We start from the raw sequence: 16,941 nt of genomic DNA on the forward strand, positions 1-16,941 counted from the left end.
TGAGAGAGAGAGAGACATGTATTTTACGGGACATTTTCGCAATTTTGGACGTCCCAATATTTTTATAAAATTTCCCTCGTTTTCTTTCTAACTTGAACTTTTGAAATCGAGAATTAAGATTTTTTCATGATTTAGTCATAATTATAATAATATAATTTATATCATAATTAATTTTAGTCATATAAACATATTCATCCCACACATTTGTCGAACATATACGTTTTGTTAAGTGAATTACACAAATTTCCACCCATTGCGTCTTGTGGAAGCTCCCACTTCACGTGAGTCACTTGAGTGATCTTTAAATGTGCCACGGGTCATTTGAGTCGTGGAACTGCACCGCTGGCCGCTTAGGTGACCTGGAACTGTGCCGCGGGTTGCTTAAGTAACCTGCAAACATACCACGACACCCGTTAAGATGGGGTTACCATCGAAAATGTGCCGTTTAGTTCATTTTCACAAAATTAGTTTTGAGATCGCAGGCCACATCAGATGAATCCGAGGGCCACATTTGGCTCGTTGGGTTGAGCATATGTGATTTACATTAAAAGAGAAATTGGTTAAAATAGCATCTAAAGCTGTGGGTTTTCTTTCGACATTTTAAGGTATCCGACTACGCTCAAAATGATTTTAGAAGAAAATGTAGTCTTTTAAACAGATTTTTAATTGATATATTTTATTTTCGAAACAATAGGTCGTAAAGCAATAGTTCTCAAAGTAAAGGTTACGTCTCCCAGGGGCGCCACGGGGGAACTCGTGATAATATTGTATACCAATTCGATACTCTGAAGCGGTTCTTTGTTGGATTATTCTAGAAAGGGGCAAATGCGTTGAGTAGGGCAAGAGAACAGCGTGTGACAAAAATTTGAAAACCACTGTCGTCGAGACATGGCCATTGCATCCTGGAGCAGGGTCCCTAGGCTGGGATCTTTGGCAAAATTTTTCATGGGCCCTTCTAGTGAATTTATAATGAAAAAAAAGATGATGGTATTTGTACCGGGCTCAAGACTGAAGCCCTGTCAATCCCATCCTTGTGGGAAGGCGGTACCATGCGTAGAGGTATGGTTGATTGGACATTTTTGTTCTATTACGGGAATGGATTCTCGTCAATGTTCTTTAATCTTTTACAACTGCGGACGGGTGAGAGTAGTTGAACATTTTCACGGGCCGGCAGAGTTTTAAGAAATAATTTGCTGGTCGGCAAAAAATAAACAGGAGAAAAAAATGCAGAAGTAATTTGCAAACCACCATAAATAAATAAACGGCAGCAAAAATAAATAGAATAGAAGTAATTTCGGGACCGGCAAAAAATAAGTAAATAAGAAAAATGATTAGCGGACTGATAAGTGAGAGGAAAATTTTGGGGACTGGCAACAAATAAATAAATGGGAAAAGTAATTCACAGATCTTCTGATAGCTAAGACAGAAATAAAAACCAATATAGAATGATATAATATTTAAAATTTTTAGATCTGAAATTGTGTAGTAGCTACCATGTATTAGGCGAAATATTTTGCGGACTAGTAGGGAATTCTTACGGACCAGCACCCTTTCAGTTGAAGAACACTAATATATTTGGTGTAACATTTCTTGATTTTTTCCCCAATATAATCATCGGGCTACAACATGGGAAATGAGAGCTATGCTTAAAAATGAAATTTCATGGACGACATTAAATACGATAGTATTATTTATTTATTTATAAAAATAATGTTGGCCTAAACCATTGTAAGCCATTAATAAGTCTCGAAAAAAAATTTGTATAAATAATAATTCTATCACATTCCGTCATGGAGATATCTAGTTTCGACGAGTTTAGTTTACAGCCGATAAGATATATTTGATAAATTAATAATATTTATCGCCTAAAGATCAGTAATTGCGTGTGTCTTAGGGTGTGCGTTACCACAATGTAAACATTTCTCACCCATCATTAGCAAAACATCCCCGTTTGTGATTTAACACTGATATTTATTTTCACTCTAATCATCGTTTATCAAACGAATATTTTATAATTGACACAACATTGATAACATTAAATAAATATAATCGATTTATGTTTTCAGAATTCGATTCACTGATAGTAAAAATAATAACAGAAGGCACACGTTGTGGGCAGCCGAGTTTACTAAACATCATTTGTTCTATTGAATGCAGCTTAACATGGGTGATAAAATCCATGTAATCGAATTCTCCTTCGTTTTGGACAAGAAGAAAAAACCCCGTAAACAACGATATACTTGTATGTATAAGAAGATAGGCAATAATATAAATTTTCAATTGCTGAGAACGCAGTAACGGAGCCTTATCAGACGCTGGGGGTACATAATTTGTCCCGATTTTATATTTTTTGGATGGAGGAGAAATCGGACATCCCCAAAGATTCACATACAAGAATAATCAAGAATATGTACCTAAAAAATATAGTCATAATCAAGTACAAATTAACACAAAAGTAAATGAAAATTTTTAATCAATGAAAGAACTAATTTTTAAACTAATTGATACTAGGACCTAATGATTTAAGAACAGATGAAAATTTAGAATTGATGAATTGAAAATGAAAAATAATTGAAATATAATATTCCAGCACCAATAAATATTCAGAATTAACCAAAGAACAAATACCGGTGTTGATGGAAATTGAGAATTGATGCACGAAATAATTCCAGAATTGATGAAAGAAACTATTCCAGAATTGATGAAAGAAACTATTCCAGAATTGATGAAAGAAACTATTCCAGAATCGATGAAAGAAATATATCCAGAATCAATGAAAGAAATATATCCAGAATCAATGAAAGAAATATATCCAGAATCAATGAAAGAAATATATCCAGAATCAATGAAAGAAATATATCCAGAATCAATGAAAGGAGTAATTCCAGAATCGACGAAAGGAGTAATTTTCCAAAATCGATGAAAGAAATTATTCTTGAACCAATGAAAAAAAAATTATTCCTGAATCGATGAAAGAAACCGACCTAGAATCGATGAAAGAACATATGTTAGAAGACATTAACACATAAATGTCTTGCACACTGAATGGCCTGCAATATATAAAATTTTGAACTTTTTTTGAGAAACTCTTAAAATTGTAAATTACAATTGTCTGTTTCATATGTTTTAATCAATTTTATCACATTACTTTATCTCTTCATGCAAATAGAAAACATAATAACATTGTAATGCACTTTGGTTCAAATTGACGGCTAAACGAATGAAAATATAAATACATTACTTTTATTTTATTATTTTTTACTTGCTTCTGTAAATACAGAAGATATCAGTCTTGTAGGCTTACTGGAAGGACAATTGTCCCTTGAAGCCACATAGATGTCATTTTTGATTTTTGTGTGTGTACTGAATTTCATGTGTGTATTTGTGTACTGTGTCATTGCATATTCTATTTGTATTACTCTTGAATGTGTTTGCAATTAGAAAAAAATCAGTCCAGAATCGATGAAAGAAATCAATCCACAATCGATGGCAGAAATCAATCCAGAACCTGTGGAAGAAATCAATTCAGTATCGGTGGAAGAAATCGATTCAGTATCGATGGAAGAAATCAATTCAGTATCGGCGGAAGAAATCAATTCAGTATCGATGGAAGAAATCAATTCAGTATAGCTGAAAGAAATCAATTCAGTACCGATGAAAGAAATTAATTCAGTATCGATGAAAGAAATCAATCCAGTACCTATGAAAGAAACCAATCGAGAATCGATAAGAGAAATCAATCCAGAATCATTGGAAGAAATCTATCCAGAATCGATGAAAGAAATCAGTCCCGAATCGGTGAGAGAAATCAATACAGAATTAATGAAAGAAATAATTCCGGAATCAATGAAAGAAATGAATCAAAAATCGGTAAAAGAAATAATTCCAGAATCAATGAAAGAAATCTATCGAGAATCGGTGAAAAAATTAATCCAGAATCGGTGAAAGGAGTAATTACAGTATCGGTGGAAGAAATTATTCCAGAATGGATGAAATAATTCCGGAATGGATGAAAGAAATAATTCCAGAGTAGATGAGAGGGGTAATTCGAGTATCAATGAAAGAAATCATTCCAGAATCGATAAAAGAAACCATTCCAGAATTGATAAAAGAAACCATTCCAGAATCGATAAAAGAAACCATTCCAGAATCGATAAAAGAAACCATTCAATCGATAAAAGAAACCATTCTAGAATCGATAAAAGAAACCATTACAGAATCGATGGGAGAAATCAATTTAGTACCGATGAAGGAAATCCTTCCAGAATCCGTGAAAGAAATCATTCCAGAATCCGTGAAAGAAATCATTCCAGAATCCGTGAAAGAAATCATTCCAGAATCCGTGAAAGAAATCATTCCAGAATCCGTGAAAGAAATCATTCCAGAATCCGTGAAAGAAATCATTCCAGAATCCGTGAAAGAAATCATTCCAGAACCGATGAATGGATTAATTCCAGAATCGATGAAAGAAATTATTCCAGAATTAATGAAAAAAATTATTCCAGAATTAATGAAAGAAATCAATCCAAAATTAGTGAAAGCAATCAATTCAGAATCGATGTAAGAAATCATCCCAGAATCGATGAAAGAAATCTTCCCAGAATAGGTGAAAGAAATAATTTCAGAATCGATGAAGGGGTAATTCCAGAATCGATGAAAGAATTTATTCCAGAATCACTGAAAGAAATCATTCCAGAATCACTGAAAGAAATCATTCCAGAATCACTGAAAGAAATCATTCCAGAATCACTGAAAGAAATCAATCCAGAATCACTGAAAGAATTCGATCCAGTACCGACGAAAGGAATCGTTCTAGAATTGATTAAAATTCTAGAATGAAATCAGTTGAAACTCAAACACTTTGTTCACTCCAAAAACTGTTTGATATACGTATATTTGTTCACTTCTATTACAGTAAATATGAGGCCAGGTACAACTGCTCCTGTAGCCCACCCCCCTACAGGCGGTACGTAGTAATTCCCGTGGATTTTTTTCCCTTCAAGTGAATGTCTTTGGATGACATTCCTGACATGAAGACATTTTTTTTGTCAAAGGAATGCCTCTCATGTCCTTCGATTACCATAAACAAATAATTCCTAAAACTCATTTTCATTTCTGTTTGGTCATTTTTCTTTTCTTCAAGCAGCGTCTTGACACTTTCAACAACAATGTCTCGTTCTTTCCATTGAAGAAAATGGAAATCTTTTTTGGCGCTTCAAAAAAGAAAAGTCCCCTAAAAATGATTAAAATAAATTATCCGAGATTATAGAAACGCTTATCACACAGGAGGATAAGAGTAATGATTATCTCTTTTTCGTGTTTCTTTCTTTCTTTCCCGTTCGTTTTCCTCTCCCCCTTTCTTTCTCAAGATAAAATATTTAAAAAAATGCAACTTTTTCATGTTTTTTTTCTCTTTTGCCTGTTAATTAACAATCATTATATTCCGCTTATAAAAATTCCTACATTTATCTTATTTCTTACATACAGTCAAACTCGGTTATAACGATATCAAAGATATCTTGAAATCTTGTCGTAATAACCGAAGTGTCATTACAACCGAGTTTCAAATTTTTCAATACATTTTAAATGTGAAAAATATAACTCTGATGCAATCAAGTACAAAAATGAAGTTATTTTACTAGGTTCAGGGGCTAGTCTTGGACCGTGTGACCCATACAGCAGCACGGGGTGATGCTTTAGTATAGGGGTTCTTAACCTTTCTTAGCCGCGATCCAAAATCAACGTCTCGATCAACTTCACTATTTTCATTTTAAAAAATTCCTATCAATCAATTTTGATAGAAAAATGTTTAGTTTCCGAACGGGAATGTACACATGCAGGGAATAAATGCAAAATCGATCGAAATGGAACTATTAAGGTATCCGACTACGTTGAAAGTCATTTTAAAAGAAAATACCGATTTTTATTTTATTTTTTATAAAATCCCTATTCTCTGTGATTCTAAAACAAGCTTTGTTTTGTTTATATAACGCTCAGAACCACAATTACGTACACTTTAGTGTTACGCTTTCACATGCAAGTAATCCGTGAATAAAAACTTTAAACGTGTTTTACGTAAAATGTTATTTTTGACATTTTACCTGAGTTTGAAACATGATTTATAAAAATCTATTCATTGTATCATTACGAAATTTTCGTACGATACTCTGCTATATATTGTTGAGGCTATGAATTAAAATCTAAGGTCTATCACATATATTTGTGTAATTACAGTGTTTTATACACGAAATTTGGAATGAAATTTAAAAAAATTCACACGTACATTAACAGATTTCAGTGTAAATTATAATCGTATCATACAGTCCTTTCAATCTTAGTTCAGAACCTGTACCATTACTAGCTGAATGTACTGTAAAAATAAAAAAACATTTTTCATTCATAGAATTTTTTACAATCATTTTTAGAATATTGCATGAACTTTGCTTAAAATTTGACATAAAAATGACGGCTTTTTTCATATAAAACGACATAGGTAGCCCAAAATTTATCCAAAATTTATTATTTTTTTCATCATTTTGGGTCACTTTCTATCTAAAAAATGTTATTAAAGTTCACTCCAGTGCCATTTTGTGGAAAAGTGCTCGCGGTATCATAATCAGTTTGCGGAGCACATGCTTTTAGACCCCTGAGGACTGGGAATATAGATGGCAGCAAGTGAAACCAATTCACGGTGTTTTATCAGGTGGGCCCACCTTCTACAGCGGAAAGTTTTTCTAAAACTTTATAATAATGTAATACCAGTCTAATTCATTGATGTCTTGGGCTGAGAAAAGCCGTCTCATAAGTAAGGAAATAATTTTCCTGTAACAAAAAAAATTGAAAAATTGTTTGTGAGTAATACGTAATTGTATGGAGAGAAACGTTCAAATTTTATAAACTTCAGTGTATTGTCTTTAGGCAATAAATTTCTCTACCAGAAATTTTCAATAGAACTCATATTTTTTGTTAATTGTAGGCCGACTGGAAATTATATTTCTCTTAAAGAGAAATATAATTTCCGTAAAACAAATAATTGGGAGACTATATAGTATAGACTTCAAGAGAAATATAGTATATATTTATAATAAAATATAGTATAGATTTTATACACAAATCTATATACACCAGGAGTGTCCAACCTGTGGCTCGATATGGTAACAGGAGTGACACGCGAAAGTTTTTCAAAAATTTAAGGAATTTTATTAATATATTATATATATATAATATATTTCTCTTCAAGAGAAATATAGTCTCCCCAAACTTTTGTTCCATCGCTCCCTTCTTTAGTAAATTTTTATTCCCATCTCCCCTTCCCCCCCCCCCCTCAAGTCAGCCCATGGACGCCTATACTGAAATCATAACTTCTACCGCCCCCTTAGACCATTCCATAGGCACCTAGGGGAAGATATTTTGCCCACTTCGGGAACCACTTTCTTATACGATGAATTTTTCGATTTTTTGATGACTTGTTATTCCGAAACTCAACTGTACGTATTGTGTCCATTTTGGTTTAGTAGGTAAATTACGAAATTCGAAATAATTATGAATTACGAATTATATAGTAGGCTATTTGACTTCCTATTCAATACGTTTCTGTTCAGTTTTTCATCTATGGGCATAGTTGTTGGACCCTCCACGTGTACGAGATTCAGGATCGTCTACGCCGAGGGAACAGGCATTTTATGATACAGATAGAAAGAGAGTTGGATTTAAATGGTACCGTATTGAAGGGGGTTGAAATATTGTCTTAGGTTTTCATTGGGTTGTTTGTCTTGTTTTGGTAGAAAAAATGTCGATTTTCTACACAAATCTATATACACCAGGAGTGTCCAACCTGTGGCTCGATATGGTAACAGGAGTGACACGCGAAAGTTTTTCAAAAATTTAAGGAATTTTATTCCATTTGACAGTAAAGGAAATTCTCTCCAACTTTTGAATTATCCTTTTCTTATGAACGATGGTCTTGTAGGCTGTCAAACTAATATTTATTATGGTAGTAATTACCTGATGACTTTTTATTCAACACATTTCTGTTCGGTTTTCATCCTTGGGCATAGTTGATGGACGTTCTATGTGTACGAGATTCAGAATCGTCTACATCGGGGGAACGGGCATTGCACTATACAGTTACATATTCATCAATTCTTGGGGGTGGGGGTACCATGCACCCTGGGTCTTCAGGTTCCGATGTCTATGCCCAACATGGTGTAGGTAAGATGAACTTCTACCGATTTACATACATACACAATCTGCATTGCGATAATCGAGTTTATGACTCGAAAAAATAATAAACTGAACATTTTCACAAAAATAAGAGGACAGCCAAACAATATTTTGCAGGAACGGGGTCCCGTAAAAACGGGTCTCATGGTCTGCGTATTAAAATTCGTGGAATGGTAAGGCCCACTAGGAAACTCCAAAGTTTTTTTAAAGCATAATCCGTGAACTACACGCCAGAAAATACAGTTCAAAGAGCGCAATTGCACCGAATTACCAAGCATTAAAATAGTAGAATAGGATCAAACCACAATGACTACGTATTTTATCTTGAGCAAACAATCAAGATAAAATGCATGACTTATCAATAAACACACACACATACAAATATTGTAAGAGGCTGCATAATCCTTTCACGCGACAGGCCGCAAAGTTGCTTAGCCCACAGGGGTGTGCAACAGGTGCGGTCGCACCGGGCCAACACCTTCTATAGCAGAAAACCTCCGCACGAAGTTTTGACGTCACTGAAGTCGTCCATTCCACCTGTAGCCATTGGATATAGCAGTCTGACGTATGCGAAATCCTTACCCTTTTTTGCAGTATATCCAACGACTGACTATAGGTGAAATGGGTGACTACAGTGACGTCACGAGCTTCGCGCGGAGACTTTCTACTGTAGAAGGTGTTCACCGGGCCCCACTCACACAGTAAATTTTTGGAGGATTTCAACAAATCTGGAGCAATTTTTCGCATCGATTCTAAATTTCCATGAATTCTAGAATTGTTTAATACCATTAATTTTGAATCTCCATCAATTGCACGAGGAGTTATTATAATTTAATTTATTCTGAAATTATTTCTTTCATCAATTCTAAAATTTTTTTTCCTTCCGTTAATTATGAATTTTCATCAAAATTCCGGTTTAATTTCTTTCATAATTTTTCTGAATTTTCATGGTGCTGGAATTATTCCTTTCAAAATTTCCATTAGATTCGAAAATTGTTTCATCCCATTAGTTTAAAATTTACCTTCAACGCTAAATTTTCATAAATGTTTGTGTTAACCACCTTTATTTAATTGCTTGTTTAACATTTTCTGTATGGATATTTCTCAGCATTCCTGTATATTATGAAATTGATGCCCGATTCCCCTCTCGCATCGAAATATATAAAATCGGGGCAGAGGAGTCCTAAACATTTTTGTGCCCTGAAATTGTTGAGACACGCCTGAACCGGCTATTATTTTCGCACCGTACCTCGCATTCGGTAAGGGCGATCCTGCTTTGTGCGGCCCTGATCGAAAGGTATATTCATCCTATGGTTGGGAAATACGACGGAAAACTACCTCAATAGTTATCTTTATGGAGAGAGAGAAGAGGCTGATTCTCACAGATTGTTCTTAATTTTATAAAATAACTATGAATTATCTTCGGTTTTTCCTGAATAATTTCATTCCGATAAGATTACAGTAAAAAATGATTTCAATATACCGACACGGACTCACAACCTTGATACCAAGCATTCTTCTAAATAAGATATTTCTTCATTCGCCCTTCATGTTTATTCCGGGAAACTCCACCCAATAATAATATTAATAATAATATTTTTTAATATAATTTTTTTTTAAATCTTAAAATAACGACTATTCGAGATGTTTTCCAAATAAATATACAAATTTGTCGGTTTTTAAATGAATTCCAAGTTGCATTTATCTCGAGATCGAATTAGATAACAAGTAGAAAGGAAAGAAAAAAAAATTAAGAATCGATTCATGTTATTGATAAAAATTGTATTCATCATTTTCATCTAGAAAAAAAAAAATTATTATTATTATTTTTATTTCTATTATGGAGGAGAGAATATGACGCCGCAAACTCATACACGCTATTTATCTCTTAACATACATGGATACTACGATTTCTACACACTGGTGTATGCCAGGGGAAATTAACCGGTTCTCTACAAACCAATAAAATGGTAAGAGGTACAGGTTTGGGCAAAATATTCGCCTCGTTTTCCCCTCACAACATACCAAACCACCGACTGCTGAAAAACATTTGCCCCGAGCTCTTGCTGCTGCTGGAAGCCGCATTCACGTCCCAGTAAAAAAAAAAAAAGTTAAATAACGAACTAACATTTCTCTGAGGTTTTTAAAAGACTCTTATATTAAAAAAAAATCAATATCTATCTCAAATTTAAAATTGGAGGGAAAAAAACTCAATGTAAAAAAAAATAACTCACCCATGAGTCCGCCGCTCGCATTTACTCTGAAAGGTAGGAAAATCACAACTGCCAGTATATTGTACACCACTGGTAGCAGTCGCAGCATCGCATACAAGTTATGTCAGTAACACACGGCCACGGGACGGGTCGTGCGTTCGAGTCCAGGCACCTTTCTCTGATGGTGATGATGAATGATGTTTCAAACACTCGTTTTTGTAATTTCTTTTTTTTTTTTAAAGGGTAAAGAGAAGTATAAGAAAGAAAACAAGAAAAAGAGGAGAGTGTGATGATCCGTGTGGGGAAAATATAATGATTTTTTTTTTTTACTGAAGTCCGTTCATAATTGGATAAAATTACTCATAAGTACGCAAAACACACACACACACAAACACATAAACGTCCGAGAAATGACTAATCAATCTCGCACCGTTTTTCCACGTGCTTTTCCGTCTTCACTTAACAGTAAAAGTCATATTATATCCGATAAAAAGACGTCCCCCGCGATTTAATGAGAACTGAACTCTTTCTAATACCGCAACTGATCCGAAGAAGATCCAGAGATCACCACGGAGATCATCATCATCACCGTCGTATAAGAAGTCCTATTCATTCTTTTGCGGGGCGTAAACTGACCACTGTCTGGTCAATGGGGGTGGGGGAGAAACAGCCGAGACGTGGTTATTAGCGGGGAGGGGGGGGGGGAGAAGGTTGGTCAGTCTGTGGGGAGTTACTTGAAGGGGGTGACCAGATTGGTCAGTCTCTTGTTCGGGATGATGATGTTGGTTGGTGGTATCCCGCGGGGCGAGATTATTAGGTAGTTGTTGTCGGACCGCAGCCACAATAGTAATAACAACAGAAGAGAAGAGCGTGTGTTTGTTGGTCCACCCCGCCGCAGCAGCAGCAAGTCAACAGCAGCAGCTTGTTAATAAGTTTTTGTTGCAGCAGACGACGAAGAGAGGCTTGTTGTTCCGCTCTGCCAGTCATGCTGGATCAGTTCAAGTGGACGTACACATGGAATTTCTCTTTTTCTTTATCTTCTGCTGCTGCTACTTCTTAACGAAGTTTTTCTTTCTCTTCCCCCCCCCCTCCTCTCTTCTACCGAAACCTTTTCTGCGTCGGCAGCGCCCTCTAGTTTACGCGCCAACAAACTTCCCCGGCATCCATTTTTCAAACGGTTTTTTTTTTTTACTCAATACAGTAGACCAGAGATCTCCAACCTTTTTTTTTTCTAGTCGCGAGCACTGCCGGTACCCATCGTCAAAAAAGAAGAGCACCCCCCTTACGGCATAGTTTGGCATACGAATGCTTCAAATCAGGATGATATCAATCCTTGAATGCAATTTGTGCAAAATGTATAATTGGAACGTTGATCAAGTGCACGAAATCGAACACGGGCATCGAGCACTCTGGGGTTCACTGTGGTGCTCGCGAGCAACAGGTTGAAGATCCTTGCAGTAGGCTCGCTAATCCGGTATACATCAGTCCCCAGGATGAGCCGGATTATTGGAAGTTAGTGGAAAAAGGCCCATTTAAATAACACAGTTGGTGCCACTTATTAGAATCAGATAATATTAGCATTCAGGTATTATTATAACATGAGCCCAGATTATATGCAAATTCATATGCATATTTTGGCCTTTTTTAGCTTTAATAGCAATTTTCAGAATAAGTGCATATTTTTGAAGCGTTATTTGAGCTCACAATCACTTTTTAAAAATAATTTTCAAATAAACATTGCCCATAATATTTTCAAAACATCGGATTTTTTTTCTTTTCTCAGGTGGGGTTTAGAGAATTAATAGAGAGATGTTCGTAATACTGTAATCTCCAAATATTAATCGTTATATTGCAAGGCTATTTCTTGAAATATGTCAAAATTGTTCCATTTTTTTAGAAATAGTGTTAAAATTCCTCTTGGTTATTGACATTTCTTTACTGAGCAGCTACAGCAAACAAGAAATTAAAAAGCCTAAATAAAAAATATGTATAAGTTACTTTCATATGCAGTATACAGCCTATATATGCGGGGATATTTTTTTGTAAACGAATATGCACTAAGAAATAGAAAATGTGCATTTTAAAAACATATTTGCTGTTTTTTTGCATGGTCATTTTTTAATGCATATTTTCTCATTTCGGTATATATTTCAGAATTTTTAGTATATATTTTAGGTTTTTTAATGCATATTTCGGCATTTTCAAGTGCATATTTTGCCATTTTTAAATGCTTATATATAGAGCATATTTCGCATATTTTTCGCCCATATTTCACTATTTCACAACTTTTTAGTGCATATAATCCGGGATCTAGTTTTGCGAGGTACGGAACAGACCAATATCATAACATGAGAAAAATTCGTTTTTAAGTTATCGGGATTACGGTTTACGTCACCATTTTCTTTTTCCTTCTTCAACTTTTCAATCATTTTTTTTTTCCGTATTTTGACGCTGAAGTTGAACCTGACGTTCTTTTTTCGATAAATCATCGTTATTAACCTTCAAGGCTATGTAAAAGAGTGTGCCTCGTCGGGGGCAGAGCCCCAAGACTGGGTTTTTCAGTCCTCCAAGCCAGACTTTTCATGGGCCCTTTTATAGTCAATTTATTGCATGAAAAAACAAAAAAGTGGGCAACTGCATCGAACCCCAGAGCTGGAGCCCTGTCAGCCCTGCTCTTGTGGCACCATGGTCCCAGCCTAGTTGCGACCCTGGGCAGAAGTAATTTTCCTTCGACATCGTTTTCATACTCGGTTTACAATGCCCTATTTAGGAAGTAGTAGCCGCTATAATCCAAGTACGCATGCAGCTATTTTTGCAATGGCCCACCTATAGTGGAGACAAATGTAATGTAAACACAAAAGTCGCTTCCTTCAGTTCTTGGTTCAATTTATTCCCGCAGACCAGATTCTTAGTTACTTGGCTGAAAGCCTTTCTCAGGTTATCTATGGAACGTACCGTAACTTACGTCAAAAAAAATTATCATAATTCGTAAAACATGTTAGATGATTTCATTCAAACTCCTCATAATGGCTGAATAAACGTAGGATTTTAGCCTAAAGCAAAAAAAATTTTGTTTTAGAACAATATGAAAAAAAGGTATTCCTTCCCCCATCTTCGGCTCTTTTCGAGCTCCGCCCACGAGCGGGAGCGAAAGAGTGGTCTTGGGTGTCCTCCCTTGAGGACACCCCAGGACTCCTCTCGTCCTCGGCTCTCGTCGAGCCCCCGACAATAACAAAATCATATTCACAACTATAAATTAAGTCCGTTACGACGAGTGATTTGCAGGTGATTTTCGAAGGCTTAATATTATAGAAAACATTCGATTTTAACGTGAAGTGTGCTATAACGACAATTTTTTTTTTTTTTCGTGATTGTGAGCAATCATTATATCGGACTTCTATTGTACATCGAGAATAATTAAATGCATATAGCAATCCAGAAAATTAACGCAGAAAAGTAACTTTCATTCATTATGAATGAATGAAATCGCGATCTTCAAATTCAAGAATGATCGCGTACTGTGATCGATGAACATGCAAAACAGCATGTTCATCTCTGAGCAATCTCTCCTACGCCTATTGGATACCCATGTTTTCTTATCGACTTTCTATACATGGATTATTTCTTTCGAAGAGTACGCGATCATTCTTCATAAGGTATTCAATGCACATTGCCAGTAGTGCCACTGTATAGCAAGAAAAAAGAATGACGTCCAAGGAAATTCCTGCTGTATCAATCACAGAGTAATAATACTATATATCTTAAGTCTATGGTATCAATGAATCATAACACCGGATGATCATTCATTCCTTTGTTGCTGATAACCGAGACTAGATTCTGGAAAAGCGACTTAGGTCTACTTCATGCTATGACTCTTCAATGCGGTGACTCCTCCAAATTCCTCTCGGATTTATCCAGTTTATACACATAAAAACAAAAAGAAAATGAGAAAATACTAAGCAATGCAATGCTTTTGATAATTTAAAAGTCAAAAACTGTTTCTGCTATTTCATGTGGTTTCCCCCCTTAATAATAATATATTGAAAATGCATCAATTTCAGAATTCAGTAATAATACAGCACATGTACAGGGTGGGCAAAAAGTCCGCAAAACATTAAAATTGAATAAAAATCGTAAAACCAACCGAAATAAAAAACGGTTTGCAGGGTGAGCATCGCTAGATCACGGAATTTTTTCAAGACAGGAAAAAATAGTTAAAAACACAGCCGATAGGTGGCGCTGGTACGAGAGACTTCGGTGTAAATATGCAAATTAGACGGTTATAAGAACTTGCGCTCCTAATCCACAACGAGTTCACCGTTATAAACCGTGGTGCATGTGGACGTGCTGCACTTTGCCGTTGCTGGATTTGTGACTCGTCTTTGCAATATGCTATCCCCCTTTGGCGGTGGTGGTCATGTGGAACATATACTGCTGTAATAAATGATTTGGAGGCATTCTCTTCATTATTTGCGTATATTTTCTTTGACTTGTGTACGTCAGTGCCACCTATCAGCTATTTTTTTCCCCCTGTCTTAAAATAATTCCCGTGACCTAGCGATGCGAACCCTGCAAACGGTTTTTTATTTCGGTTATTTTTCCGGTTTTTATGAATTTTTAAAGTTTTTAAGAACTTTTTGCCCACCCTGTATAAACATATACTTCCGACCATTTGACACGCGGTTGAAATTTCTGACTTCAGAGTTTCGGTAAAATTTCTTGTATTCAAAATACAAGGGGGTGGGTTGTTTCAAAGATAGCAAAAAAACAGGTTATCAACAAAAATTTGTGACGAAAATGTGATGCGCATAATTTTTTTCTTAATTTAGGGCTAATTCATTTTCTGAAACTTAATACTTAAGAAACAATAATTACCATGTATGACTCTAAGAATAACTATTTGATGCAATATCCGTACGTTATATACATAATGACCTGATTAAGTCATAGCATGAAGTAGACGTAAGTCGCTTATCCAGAATGCGAAACAAAAGATCTTCCATTGTTATGATTCAAGGAACAAATTTGAGTTGGGACTCGTGCTGCCACCTAGCAAATATAAACAAAAATATATGTTTCGTTCTGGAAGTAAAATCGGTTGTTGGCTTAACTCTCTTTGAGGCACACGATTTTAAAGAAAATAAAAACTCTAGTTGCACAGAATTTTTTTTATTATGAAAAATGGAAAAAAAAACATTTATTTCGATTATTTAACATAAAACATTACTCAAAATAAGGAAAAATAATAATAACATTTCAATAAGTCCTTTTTTACAGCATAGCATTGCCAACTGAATGAAAAACTTTAAATAAAATACTAAACGGTATGACTATGAGTAACTTCAGCTTTTCGAGGTGGGTTAAAATATATTCCACCATGCATAAAAAGCTAAGCAAAAGGTGGGGCAGTTTTCAACCCACCTAGCCCCAAAGAGTTAAAACCGGTATGCATAATCGAAATGAACAAACAATATGTGATATTGGATGCCATTTATAATATTTTTTTTATTTTCATGCTGTACACTAGTGTAAATTTTATATGATATGGATATCGGTTGTTTATGTTTGCCACAGAACTCAGTTGTTATATATCATTAAAAAGAAAAAAACTTCATACTTTTTTGGTGTGCCAAATATAAATATCGTTGAAACAAGTGGGTAATAGGATATTTTGCGATGTATACAGCATTTTTTTATGTCTTGTAGATGACAGTAGTGTTTCCAGGGTAATAACAATAATATATTCTTTTTTTACAGTATTATGCAGGAAAGAAGAAACGTTGAATCGAATCTTGCTGCCATCTATCAAATAAGAACGAAACTATCCCTTATAATTCCAGAAGTAAACTTGGTTTCCATTAAAATTGATGTGCAGTATCAAAATGAACAACATATGGTACGATACCGAAAATCGTTCACTTCAATCCTGCTCAACGATATAACTTTTCACTGGTTACCATGGTTTTATGCTTGCAGTAAAATTTCAGCATTTTCCGTTTGTGTTGAATATTTCATATTAACTCTATTATTACATGCAGGAAAAAGCGTTGAGCTGGCACTTCTGCTGCCATCTATCAAATAAAAAATAAATAAATAAAGCAAAACGATCTGTTATTATTCTTCAAGTAAAATTGATTGTTGGTTTCAAGCCGGTGTGCAGCATGGAAGTAGCCGCTGTGTGGACACCGAGCTGCACTCGTATCGTGAGGGTCCTGCTTCGAACGCCGTTGACGGCACAGTGGTGGTCGGCTGAAGTGGGTTTTCTGCGGTTTTCCAACTCTCATTCTAAAAAATCTCTGCAGAGAGCACAGGCAGACCTTCAAAATGCGGAAATACAGGCATTTACTTCAAAATACGGAAGACCAATGGCAGAACCAGCAAGAGTACAAAACAAGCACAATTATGACGACATAAATACGTTAGGGCCACACATAAACTCAGAACACACATTCTGGCATGTACCGCTTCTTTGGAAATTCCGTAGAGGAATGTGCACGAGATGCAT

At 35.3% G+C, this 16,941-nt stretch overlaps 1 protein-coding gene across 1 annotated transcript in view; it reads right to left on the reverse strand.

Moving 5' to 3' along the window:
• Window positions 1-11,549, reverse strand: part of LOC149081638 (BMP-binding endothelial regulator protein-like) — a 132,890-nt gene extending 121,341 nt beyond the window's left edge. Inside the window, exon 1 of the mRNA XM_089237051.1 lies at window positions 10,458-11,549. Within this exon, the coding sequence (XP_089093177.1) occupies window positions 10,458-10,545 (88 nt within the window). The 5' untranslated portion in view covers window positions 10,546-11,549. The remainder of the gene's footprint in view (window positions 1-10,457) is intronic.
• Between the last annotated feature and the right edge of the window lie 5,392 nt (window positions 11,550-16,941).

Source organism: Pholcus phalangioides, unplaced genomic scaffold (genome assembly GCF_987345545.1).
Source record: "Pholcus phalangioides strain wild (caught in Gottingen) unplaced genomic scaffold, Ppha-v1.0 ptg000009l_1, whole genome shotgun sequence".
Classification (NCBI taxonomy): domain Eukaryota; kingdom Metazoa; phylum Arthropoda; class Arachnida; order Araneae; family Pholcidae; genus Pholcus; species Pholcus phalangioides.